We start from the raw sequence: 13,753 nt of genomic DNA on the forward strand, positions 1-13,753 counted from the left end.
AACCTTAGTGCATTCCGACAAGGTTCACTGTGACGCGCACCGCGCACGATAGGCGTCGCGTTCAAAAGGTTAAATCTCTGAAACTTCGTTGGTCTCTAACATTATTGGTAATCGATTCTAACCCCTATTTTAATACGTTTTAAGTGCTATTTCATACAACATTTGCACTACTGGCCTAGTAAAGCAAAAAGTGCCATTGATTTTGGTTCATCAAAATAACTCTTTTAATCTCTCGTAAGTGCATTTTAACCCCTATTCTAATACTTTTTAAATTCAAATTGATACAAACTTTATACTAGTACTCACTGCTCCAGTAAACCGAAGAGTGCCAACGCTTGAAGTTCGTCAAAGGCGGTTGTTTTCGGTTTCTTGCTCTCCGATCCTTCGTCAGTCTCCATCGCCTCTTGCGAAGTGCCGGGGTCTTCGGATATTGTGTCCATTATTTCGAGTTTATCTGTAAACGGATATAAATTAACGAGTATCGCGCTACGCATAACAATTAATATATGTGGATTGGAAAAGTCATTCAATGTTATAATTTTAGTGAGTGTGATTGTGCAGATACGCATCAAGTGTGAAGATCGCCTCACTTATACTCTGGCACATCCACTTTGACAGTAGAAAAAGGCGGCAAACATAAATAATGTAGACGCTAAGAGTTGACTTCCCATAGAAAAATTGAATTTTGCGCCTTTTTTTACTGAAAAAGTGGGTGTATTTGGGTATAGGGACCATGCGCGTTGGAGGGTCTGCCATCTTGTGGCCTGAATCGGAAACATGTGCACGTGTACATTGCCAAAGCAAGCTACCATCTACCGTTTTCGTCGGTACGTTTCCTTGTGCACATAGTAGGTTCTGCCATCTTGTGGGCTTCATCGGAAGCGTAAACGACACATTTACGCCTCGCGCCAAAAATCGGTTGGCTCCTATGCTGCCCCCTATAGTTCATGCACGGGGCCTATAGTTACCTTCAGGGTTGATCCTGTAAGCTACAGCCATCTCAAGCAATGCGTCCCGTAAGGCCGTCCACATCTCGGGCGTGGCTTCTGGAATCTTCTTGACCAACTCTTCGAGGAGCGCGAACTGGTTGTTGATGGTCTTCGGACACTTCAATGCTAGCCTGCCTGATGGTAGAATAAGGTGAGGTGTAAACTAAGTTACCTTTAGGGTTGATCCTGTAAGCTACAGCCATCTCAAGCAAAGCGTCCCGTAAGGCCGTCCTCATCTCGGGCGTAGCTTCTGGAATTTTCTTGACCAACTCTTCGAGGAGCGCCAACTGGTTGTTGATGGTCTTCGGACACTTCAATGCTAGCCTGCCTGATGGTGGAATAAGGTGAGGTGTAAACTAAGTTACCTTCAGGGTTGATCCTGTAAGCTACAGCCATCTCAAGCAAAGCGTCCCGTAAGGCCGTCCTCATCTCGGGCGTGGCTTCTGGAATCTTCTTGGCCAACTCTTCGAGGAGCGCCAACTGGTTATTGATGGTGTTCGGACACTTCAATGCTAGCCTGCCTGATGATAGACTAAGGTGAGGTGTAAACTAAGTTACCTTCAGGGTTGATCCTGTAAGCTACGGCCATCTCAAGCAAAGCGTCCCGTAAAGCCGTCCTCATCTCGGGCGTGGCTTCTGGAATCTTCTTGACCAACTCTTCGAGGAGCGCGAACTGGTTGTTGATGGTCTTCGGGCACTTCAATGCTAGCCTGCCTGATGGTAGAATAAGGTGAGGTGTAAACTAAGTTACCTTCAGGGTTGATCCTGTAAGCTACAGCCATCTCAAGCAAAGCGTCCCGTAAGGCCGTCCTCTTCTCGGGCGTGGCTTCTGGAATCTTCTTGACCAACTCTTCGAGGAGCGCGAACTGGTTGTTGATGGTCTTCGGACACTTCAATGCTAGCCTGCCTGATGGTAGAATAAGGTGAGGTGTAAACTAAGTTACCTTCAGGGTTGATCCTGTAAGCTACAGCCATCTCAAGCAAAGCGTCCCGTAAGGCCGTCCTCATCTCGGGCGTAGCTTCTGGAATTTTCTTGACCAACTCTTCGAGGAGCGCCAACTGGTTGTTGATGGTCTTCGAACACTTCAATGCTAGCCTGCCTGATGGTGGAATAAGGTGAGGTGTAAACTAAGTTACCTTCAGGGTTGATCCTGTAAGCTACAGCCATCTCAAGCAAAGCGTCCCGTAAGGCCGTCCTCATCTCGGGCGTGGCTTCTGGAATCTTCTTGGCCAACTCTTCGAGGAGCGCCAACTGGTTATTGATGGTGTTCGGACACTTCAATGCTAGCCTGCCTGATGGTAGACTAAGGTGAGGTGTAAACTAAGTTACCTTCAGGGTTGATCCTGTAAGCTACGGCCATCTCAAGCAAAGCGTCCCGTAAAGCCGTCCTCATCTCGGGCGTGGCTTCTGGAATCTTCTTGACCAACTCTTCGAGGAGCGCGAACTGGTTGTTGATGGTCTTCGGGCACTTCAATGCTAGCCTGCTTGATGGTAGAATAAGGTAAGGTGTAAACTAAGTTACCTTCAGGGTTGATCCTGTAAGCTACAGCCATCTCCAGCAAAGCGTCCCGTAAGGCCGTCCTCATTTCGGGCGTGGCTTCTGGAATCTTCTTGACCAACTCTTCGAGGAGCGCGAACTGGTTGTTGATGGTCTTCGGACACTTCAATGCTAGCCTGCCTGATGGTAGAATAAGGTGTAAAAATAACATCACTTATATTTTACTGATTCACTGTTATAAAAATGCATTTCTAGTAGGAACGTTAGTTAATTTTTGAAATTGATGTTTCTGTCACAAATAGTCCCTTGTTCCTTAAATTTCTAACAGTCCCTTATCGTGATGGTCCTATTACCCATATCGCAAAACTCCAACATATGTCGCATGCGCAAAATGAAACTTTTGCATCCCAAAGTTAACACTGTCTATTTTTACTATACAAGTAGTACCTAATTATTTTAGAATATTTATTATGTATATTTTATTAATCATTTGAGAGTCATATGCGGGTCAGCCATTAGGTATTCGCCCTTACTTTTGAATCATTTGAATGTAACACCTACGTATTCCACCCACCAGCCTAAGCTGAAAAGTCTACTAGAGTCTGGGCGGAAAGAGAAGAGTCGTGGAATGTATGGGGCCCAATACATTCCACGACTTCCTTCCGAACAGACTCGATACTTAAAACTTGGAATAAAGCGCTCAGGACGAAATTCAATCGTGTCTTACTTGTCAGATTGTCACTTACCTAAACACATGTAGGCTTTGGGTTGCTGTTCGGCGTAGTCGTCAGAACGGATTATCTTCAGCAGTCCTTGTAGGAACACTGAGGATACTTTCCGTAACTGTCCTAGTTCCCCACTGCAAAGATTAAGCAAAGGAATGATTGTCTCCGTTATCAGAAATGATCGAAGAAGATACGGTGCTTGTACTGTCGAAAATTTTAATTTATGACTTATGACCCATTTTGTACCTTGTCACAGTGACAATAATAGTATGAGGTCTCTAGCGACTTCCATATCGATTGTCACTGTGACAAGGTACGAAACAGGTCATAAATTAATACTTTCGACTGTATTTGCAATGTACAACTTGGGTGTAATCAGCAGTATCTGTCACGAGGCCGCCATTTTGATGACGCCATGGCACGCAAGATGATTTCCTGCGATACTGCCTCCACCATGTACCCAATACCATCCCCAACAACTTAGTCAAAGTTGGTACGGGTTTCCGGATCTGAACTATATTCCTGAATTTAATCCTACGTACTAATAGTTGGACGGACGTTTCAAGTTAACTAGAATCAGCCACCATATAATTATGAAAAAAAAACCTTTTTTTTTTTCGTTAAGATATTGTAGATTTTTCGTTTGTGTGGTTACAGAATTTTCGCAATTAAAAACATTAGTTACCTGTTAATGACATTAAGTAGGAACATCAGCGCCATGTTGCGCAGCCTGGAGTTTGTATTCGGGTCGAACAACGAAGAGAATATCACCTGAGAACATGATTACATGACTGAATTACCCAAGCAATGATAGATCTTATGTACAGTAAGCTGCAGAGATAACTGAGCCCCCCCCCCCCCCCCCGCCCAACTTGTTTGCATGCAGTTATCTCTTCAAACTTCAAAACCTTATTCAGCAAATAGGCCACAAGGGCACTTTTACACGTCAACATTGAATCTACATACAAGCAAAAGTAATAACAATACATCAACTACTCTGCAGCTTACTGTAATGGTGCTACTGCTTGATATTATTGTTGTAGTTGACCTCTTTTGTGCAGACAACTGTTAAGTTTTCTATTTTCTATTTTTGATATACATGTATTTTAAATTTGCCTAGTTACCTTACTTCGAATAAAACACTCTTGTCATGAACATCTCTTTCTTACTTTATTTTACAAATACCTAATTTTCACAACACGTTATCAGCACGAATGCTATAATTTATAATGCAAAGTTTAGTGTAATGTGTATTTCGTAAAATATTGAGTTGTAGTGATTCTGTGATTGATGAAAATAATAAAAATCGTAAAAATGTCACACGAATCGGGAGATGTTTCGAGTGTTTCTAATTCCCATTCAAGCTCATCTATTCCATCGTTTTGCCTGAGGAGCAAAGATGGATACCCTGCGTGGAAATTTAAGATGCGCAATTACCTATTGCACGAGGATCTGTGGGAGACAATCGGTGGCTACCCTGAAGGAGACACGACCCCTGCCTCTACAAAGGTACGAAAAGATTCGAAAGCCCTGGCAAAGATATGTTTGACAATAGATGGTGCGGCAATCATTCATGTTCGATGTGCGAAAACCGCAGCCGACGCATGGAAATCTTTGCAGAAAGCTTTTGAGGATAAGGGAATGGGACGAAGACTTTCTTTAGAGCGAAAATTGTACAGGTTAAGTCTGTCAGACTTTTCGAATATGGAACTGTACATTAACGCAGTTATGTCAACCGCACAGGATCTGGCGGATATAGATGTAGTCTTAGAGGATAAGTCTATTGCTGCGATACTTTTAGGAGGTCTCACTCCAAAATACGAACCTCTCATTATGGCTTTAGAAAACTGTAATGTCGATGTGACTACAGACTTAGTTAAGACAAAACTGCTGAATGAAATGTCCAAGGATGCGGCTACACCATTAGAATCGGTTTTTCATGCGAAAAGGAAGCCGAAGTCAAAGAAGAAGGATCTGGTTTGTTACGACTGCAAAATGCCTGGACATAAGCGACCAGACTGTCCGATGAGAGGCAAGAAGGAGAAAGCCAATGAGGTAACTGTCAACGATACGACATTTACACTTACAGCTCTTAATACTTCTGGCAGCTCAAGTAAGGACATCATTTATGTAGATTCGGGCTGTACTAGACACATGGCTTCTAGACGAGATTGGTTTCAGAGTCTTACGATACAGAATCAAGGTACCGTTACTGTCGCAAACGGAGAACAGATTAAGTGCTGCGGAATTGGAAATATATCAATAAACACACCCGAGAACATGGTCACCAAGATCAGTGATGTTGATTTTGTACCAGATTTAAAAGCTAATTTGTTGTCTGTATACAAAACTGTTGAAAAGGGTTTTATATGTGTTTTTGATATTAATGGATGTAATTTTTATAAATCTGATAATTTTCATTTTACAGGTGAATCTGTTGCTCATGCCTCGCCCTGTGGTGGACTGTACGTTTTAGACGGTACTGTCAATGTTCCCGAGAATGTGGCAGATAATTATATGACACAGGATGTGCACTCTGACTGTCAGGATAGTTATCAACTTTGGCATAAGAGGCTAGGACATTTGTGTCGCATAGGCATGAACCAACTGAAGAATCACGAGGTAGGCGTAAAGTATTCAGTAGTAGATAAAAATAGTTGCATCGCTTGCGTGGAAGGTAAACAAGCGAGGAAACCTTTCAAGAGGGTAGCGTTTAATAGAGCTACTTCCCCGTTAGAGCTGATCCATATGGATCTCATGGGACCGGTGTCTACAACCTCTTTTCAAGGAAATAGGTATATGTTAACGATAGTAGACGATTATACACGAAAGGTGTTTGCTTATTTCATTTCTTCCAAAACAGAAGTAAAAAATAAATTCTGTCTGTTTCAAACTTTTGTTGAAAATCAATTAGACAAGAAAATAAAAGCGGTTAGGACTGACGGAGGTAAAGAGTTCGTAAATAAAGAGTTTGTTGATTATCTTGCATCGAAAGGTATCGAGCATCAAACGACGACGCCTTACAGTCCTCAACAGGTTGGAGTCGCGGAGCGCACACATCGTTCGATTACAGAGAAGGCGCGGACGTTGCTAGCTGAAAGCTCACTGTCGAAAGCATTCTGGGAAGACGCATTTCAAGTTGCCGTGTACCTAAAGAATAGGTCTCCTCATCGAGCCTTAGGTGGAAAAATTCCTTTTGACAGGTGGTATGGTCGTAGAGGTGAACTTAGTCACCTGAAAGTGTTCGGATGTAGAGCACTTGTCCATATACCCTCGTGTCACAGAAGGAAATTAGATGTCAAGGCACAGGAAGCGATTTTCGTCGGTTATTCAGAAAATCCAGGTACTTATATTTTTAGGGATCCTGCCAGCCCACGAAGAATGTTTATGTCCAGAGATGCAACCTTTTTTGAGAATTGTTTTACAGAGCTGAAGCAGAGGTCACCAGAACCTGAGGTACAGTCAGACTCTATTTTATTGTTCGAAGATAAAAGAGAGACCGAGTCTGAAAACTGTCAAGATTGTCAATTTTATGACTGTGACGAGAGCAATGACCCTGCACCACCGCCTTCGCCGATAAATCTAGAAAGTGCCGAAGATTTAGTATCTATGGAAGAGCGAGAGCCCTTCAGTGAACCACGGCTACCTAGTGCGGATGAAGAGCCTGCAAGTGTGGAAGAGGAAGCTCATCCTGAGCCGAGATACCCCTCAAGAGATAGGAAACCACCAGATTTCCTAACATACAACGTGTCTACGGTTGATTCTAGAGAACCTACGACATATCTTGAAGCTACTCATGCCGATGATGCAGATAAGTGGAAGCATGCTATGGCTAATGAGTATAGTTCACTGAAAAAACTCCACACATGGGACCTAGTAGATAAGCCTAATAAAAAGGTCATACCATGTAAATGGGTATACAAAATTAAAAAGGACGCGTACGGTAATATAACCAAGTATAAAGCGAGACTCGTCGTGAAAGGCTTTCATCAAGTCGAGGGAGTAGACTACGATGAGACGTTTGCACCTGTGATTCGCCATTCTTCCCTCCGCACTTTATTTGCATTAGCTGCAGAGATGGGGTTAAGAATGAAGCACTTGGACGTTGATACCGCGTTCCTAAACGGAGATTTAGAAGAAGAAGTTTTCATGGAGCAACCTCTTGGTTTCATCGAAAAGGGCAAAGAAAACAAGGTTTGTTTGCTGAAGAAATCCCTTTACGGCCTTAAACAGGCACCGCGAGCATGGAACAAAAAGTTAAATGAAACGCTTTTAAAAATAGGTTTTACAGGAACTCCTTCCGAGCCTTGCGTATATACGAAACTTTTTGGTAAGGAACTCGTGATATTGGGTATTTTTGTCGATGACATAATAGTCTTCTTTAAATCTGATTCGACGTTTGACACTGTCAAAAGGAATTTGTCGAAATATTTTTCTTTGAAAGATCTCGGAATATTAAAATGTTATTTAGGTTTACAAATTGATTGCGATTCCGAGTGTATTAAATTAAATCAGCGAAGTTATATTCTTTCTATATTGGAAAAATTTAACATGAAGGATTGTAAGACTGTGGATACTCCTCTAGTTAAAAAGAATATGGAAAGAAGAACTGATGGTCAAGAAGGTGAGTCTTATCCGTATCAGAACTTAATAGGATGCCTCATGTATCTTACGGTAAACTCACGACCCGATATCGCTTACGCTACGAGCTATTTAAGCCAGTTTAATACGTGCTTTACTAAAGAACACTGGAATGCTGCGAAAAGGGTTCTGCAGTACCTGAAGGGTACTTTAAATTACTCCTTGGTTTACAGGAAGAGTGGAGAACCTTTAAAAGGCTTTAGTGACGCGGACTGGGCAAATTGTCCGATTGACAGAAGGTCGTACACTGGATACACCTTCGAGTTAAGTGGAGGTCCAGTATCCTGGGAGTCCAAGAAGCAGCCTACAGTGGCTTTATCTTCAGCCGAATCGGAATATATGGCACTAGCGTCTGCCACGAAGGAAGCATGCTACTTACGACGGTTTATCTATGAGATAACAGGTAAATTGCATATAGTTCATTTAGCTTCTGACAGTCAGAGTGCCATCAACCTCGTTCGAAATCCTGTACACCACAACAGGACGAAACATATAGATACCAGATTTCACTTTATTAGGGAAAAGGTCTCAAATAATGTTGTTAAATTAGAATACATCAAAAGTAGTGATATGCCTGCCGATGTACTAACGAAGCCACTAGGACCTATAGTACATAAACGGTGTATACTTAACTTAGGAATAGAGACTTAAGTTTTTGTTTTGTGTTTGTCTGGCACAACTTCGATTAAGGGCGGATGTTGTAGTTGACCTCTTTTGTGCAGACAACTGTTAAGTTTTCTATTTTCTATTTTTGATATACATGTATTTTAAATTTGCCTAGTTACCTTACTTCGAATAAAACACTCTTGTCATGAACATCTCTTTCTTACTTTATTTTACAAATACCTAATTTTCACAACAATTATGTAACGAAGTGATGTAAAGATTATGTAGTGCATAATCCTTTACGTATTTTCACGGAAACGCACGAACGTGTTATGCTATTTCAGTCAGTCTCGGTACAAAAAGTACTAAGGTTGACTGAAGTAGCATGATAAATACGAACGTTTCCCAGAAAGTAAGTTGGCAAAGGATTATGCACTACCTCCCTTATTCATAAACGTCTACTAAAGTTGACAAGCCGATAATAATCGTTTGTCCCTTTCCGACGCATTGGTATGATGGAAAGTGACAAACGATTATTATCGGCTTGTTAATTCTGGTTGGTCTGTTAAGATATTACCTGTACACAATGAGGAAACATAATGCCTGCTCCTGTTGCTTTGTTCAAGTACTGAATTATTTTGAGCCGAAGTCTGGTACACGCTGGCACCTAGAAATATGTATTTAGTTAAATTTTAGATATCAACAGTATGTAAATAAAATTAATTACGTATTAAGCAGAAACTTCTGCAAACGATGCTATTAAGCTTAGAAATAAATTAAAAGTGGAAAAATTCACTGTCTAGGGCGGGGCTCGAACTCGCGATACTGGATCACTATACTTGCCGCAATACCAACTGGCGACTGAGATCATAATGCTATGACCAACCAAGCGTGAAATCGTGAGAGACTGCATTATGACCTGACTCGTCACTTAGTTTCACGGCAAGTATAGTCCATGCGCTGCCAACTAGGCTACTGAGACCACACCCAAAAACAGCGATTTTATTTTATATGACAATTTTACACAATATAATTTATTTCTAAGTGTGTATATTAGTTGTAATAATATATTAGTTTTAATGTTAATGTTTAGTTTAATTGTTTTGTTAATACTTTTATTTTTGTTAATAAATTGTCACATTATAGTATGTAAACATACGAGAAGTATAGCTTAAAACTGGTTGACAATAAAATGCGTAAAACTGGATGAGAGGGGTACTTACCTTGCGGTCATCTGGGGGCACCTTTAGTCCTCCCCATGTGCCTAAATACAGTGAGTACAGAGGAGCCACTACCGAAGGCTGCGACCAGTCCACAGAACTGCAACAAAATAGCTTTTTAATACGTATCTTCAGTTACTTCAGTAACTTGCAAATCCGATCGGATACCATACACTGTTTGACGTGACTGGACAGTATCGTACCGACGAGTGGTATCGTTGTGTTCGGTAGAGTTTACTGAGTACGAAATAAGAACTCGTCACTTTCTAAGACTGTGGAGGGGTTAACTGTGACGTCACAAAGATGGCGGTCCCGGGTTTCAAAGTTTAGATTGTTACTCGGCGAGTTATTATCAGATTTTTTTTAAATGAGGTGTCCTGTGAAAGCTGATGAAATGTAGGATAAAACATGCTATGTAACTAAAAGTGTAATTCAATTAATTATTTTATTATTTACAATAATCCGAAAACTTAATATCTGTCTTTTTTTCTCACCCAAAAAACACAATGAAAACGGCCACTTAAATGAAAAATATGTTATATAAATAATTTAGGTAGGTGATTAAGCTACATGTTACTTCTTGAATTTTGTGATTCCGATAATAAACAAGTAAACTACGAATATTACACCGCGGGCGCGGCGCAGCGAACCGCGCGCGCTCGGTTAATACTAGGGCTTCCAATACCGGGATCCCGTCTGTGAAAACGCATTTTTTAATACCGGTATTTTTTAATGCAATACCGGGATCCCGGTATTTTCAAAACCAAGGAAAATGTGCCGATTATACTGTTTAAAATCCATTTAAATGAGTAACTTCGGCTGTATCAAGAATATTACTTGCCCATTTAATGAAACAAGATCATTTAATTGGACCAAGGTCGGTGCATATGCATAGATAAATATTTGGTAATGAATTCTGATGTTCAGGATATGATATTAATATAGTTAGTTCTTAAAATTATATCTAAGATTGGAAACTAATGAGCAAGGAATTGTAGTATGGCAAACGAATTTTTAGTGGCAAATTTGAATATAGTTGGCTGGTTAATAAACCAGCCAACCTAATAAGGTTGAACTAAAAATGTGACTGGTAACAGTGGCGAAGTTAACAAGGCGGATAAAATGATTGCCAACCTGGAGGGTGAAATGATAATACATTGCAGTAATACTCCCTAGTATTACTGCAATGTTCTACCGCCAGAGTGCAACACTAAGTTGTTTAGTAAACCATAGAGTAACTTATACATACTACGCCTTAACCAGTTTTTTGACAAGTTTTACTATGACATTCATGCATCAAGGCGGTTTGTTTTCAGGTGGCTTACCGCGAAACGCGAAAATCGTAATTTCGTTATCTGTTTCTCTATCGATCGAATAAATAAGAGTGATAGAGAGGTAGAAACGGAACTTTTGATTGTAGTGTTTCACGGTAGGCCATGTGATTGAGTTAGTGACGTCCTCTATGCAGAGTTTTGCGTAATATTCCCTATTATTGCAGACGGCGATTATTGTTTAATATCCTAAGCTAAAGACATACATATCTGGTGTTACAGTGAGCCTTTTTATAATAAAACTCAAATATTTTAAGCGATTCATAGTCAATACCGGGATCCCGGGATCCCGGTATTGATGAAGACAGTTTCGGTATTAATACCGGTATTGAAAGAGGTCCGGTGTTTGGAAGCCCTAGTTAATACTTGGAGGTGCGGGCGCGACTGAGAATGCTGTACTGTATATCAAAAACCGGGCAAGTGCGAGTCGGACTCGCGCACGAAGGGTTCCGTACCATAATGCAAAAAAAAAAAAAAAAGCAAAAAAAAAACGGTCACCCATCCAAATACTGACCACTCCCGACGTTGCTTAACTTTGGTCAAAAATCACGTTTGTTGTATGGGAGCCCCATTTAAATCTTTATTTTATTCTGTTTTTAGTATTTGTTGTTATAGCGGCAACAGAAATACATCATCTGTGAAAATTTCAACTGTCTAGCTATCACGGTTCGTGAGATACAGCCTGGTGACAGACGGACGGACGGACGGACGGACAGCGAAGTCTTAGTAATAGGGTCCCGTTTTACCCTTTGGGTACGGACCCCTAAAAACTACCTAACATTTTTAAACGAGTGATATATCAAATGAAAGATATTTAAATAACCAATAAAGCAAACAATAAAAATCCAAAAAGTAGTCACTTCAGTGTCGATTGGACTCATTGTATTACATGATTTATATGCCAAGCATGAAAAGGTAATCTAATAAATGTGACTAAAAACAGTTTACGGCGTTTTGACGTAAAAAGTTACTTGATTTACAATCACAAGATATATTTGAGTACATTATTGTCAAGGCTCGAAGTCGAAAGTAGCCTCCCACCTGAGATTAGAGATTAAACAATTACGTAAAAAAAATATAATTTAATTACACTTTTAGTTATATAGCATGTTTTATTCTACATTTCATCAGCTTTCACAGGACACCTCATTTTTTAAAATCTGATAATAACTTGCCGAGTAACAATCTAAACTTTGAAACCCGGGACCGCCATCTTTGTGACGTCACAGTTAACCCCTCCACAGTCTTAGAAAGTGACGAGTTCTTATTTCGTACTCAGTAAACTCTACCGAACACAACGATACCACTCGTCGGTACGATACTGTCCAGTCACGTCAAACAGTGTATAAGGCCCTTGCGCCGCTGTACTACACTGTTAAATGACAATTTGCAAACCTTATTTTAAAATTTCAATTGGTATTAGTACCATCCCCACACTGTTAACTGTCCATCAGTAAGCCTTTTAACTTATTACAAAAGGCATAACGTCCACCGATTAAGGGTCGATTTAGATAGATTCTATTTTGAGACGCCTAAAAAAGGCACCTTATAAACACTTTCGGTGCCATTTTTCGCGGCATGCCAGCGCTGGCACGGAATAGAACACGAGTCTATTTTTTGGCGCCAGTGACCCCCCCGCCTCTCGCTGCCCCCGCGCCTATTTTTCAGACTCGTGTAAACACCAGTTGCTAGCACGCCTCTTGCTCCTGAATTCATTTTAAATGATGGAGTCCTGAGATAGACTACAGATCTCTATCCTGAGATCCTGGATAGGCGAGATTTAGGCGACTGAAAATAGTCATTGTCTAAACGGTCTGAAGATGTGCTTCAGGTAGACACTGGCGCGGTAATTTAGGCGTCTCAAAATAGTCTCCATCTAAATCGACCTTGACAGATAAGAGTGTTGCTGTTCGTACTTATTAGGGGAAAAGAAACGACGATGTATTGACTATTGTTGATTTAGCTATTCAGCACTGGTCGTCTTTCAGCCGGTCGTATCGACAGATGAGAAAAGCGTCTGACCAGTGATCGAGATCCTTGGGAAAGGCTTTGTCCAGTCAACGTTTGTTACCGTACAAATGAACTGTCGTTATTACGTGTATGATCAATATAAGTTGGTACATATTTAACTTTATAGTAGAGATGCGCAAAACGCTTCACCGACTTGAAAAGATTAATTCATATCTTTCGCTCGCGGTGATATATATCACTAATTTCGCTCACTTCGCTCAGTGCATCTGTAGACTATATTGTTCAAGAGTGAGTAGAGGGAAATGTCAATCAATCAGATACACACAGCCATAAGTGCGACCAAGATGGCGAATCAAGCGATACGATCCCGCCATGTTTTCCCGACACCCTCCGAATTCTTCCGAACCGCTCCGAAACCATATTCTCATTCGCTCCTCGCTCATCACGCTCGGCCGGCTCATTCGAATCATGAGTGGGAAAGAGCGCGCAAGGAACACTTGAGTCAGATGAGCGACTGAGCGAGTTAAATCATCAGTGAGTTGAAGATTGAGCGAGTTCAATCAAAAGATATAGTTCATTTAAATCACTCACTCGCGAACGACACATGTCTACTTTATAGCACAATAGTTATTTGTTTTACAAGGGGGCAAAGTTATTGTTTAACCGCTCGTGCTAATATTGATACCCGAGCAAGCGAAAGATTCCAAAATTGAACCACGAGCATAGCGAGTGGTTCGAAAAATGGAATCTTGAGCGTTGCGAGGGTTAAAC

The 13,753-nt window shown here is 41.0% G+C and overlaps 1 protein-coding gene across 1 annotated transcript in view; it reads right to left on the minus strand.

The window, feature by feature from the left end:
- Positions 1-13,753, minus strand: part of LOC134793474 (proteasome-associated protein ECM29 homolog) — a 48,925-nt gene that overhangs the window by 29,777 nt on the left and 5,395 nt on the right. The window contains exons 8-13 of the mRNA XM_063765058.1: positions 9,684-9,780; positions 9,038-9,127; positions 3,899-3,984; positions 3,235-3,347; positions 2,513-2,668; positions 307-454 (exon numbers count right to left, since the gene is read on the minus strand). Coding sequence (XP_063621128.1) covers positions 307-454; positions 2,513-2,668; positions 3,235-3,347; positions 3,899-3,984; positions 9,038-9,127; positions 9,684-9,780 — 690 coding nt within the window. The remainder of the gene's footprint in view (positions 1-306; positions 455-2,512; positions 2,669-3,234; positions 3,348-3,898; positions 3,985-9,037; positions 9,128-9,683; positions 9,781-13,753) is intronic.

Source organism: Cydia splendana, chromosome 9, assembly GCF_910591565.1.
Source record: "Cydia splendana chromosome 9, ilCydSple1.2, whole genome shotgun sequence".
Taxonomy (NCBI): domain Eukaryota; kingdom Metazoa; phylum Arthropoda; class Insecta; order Lepidoptera; family Tortricidae; genus Cydia; species Cydia splendana.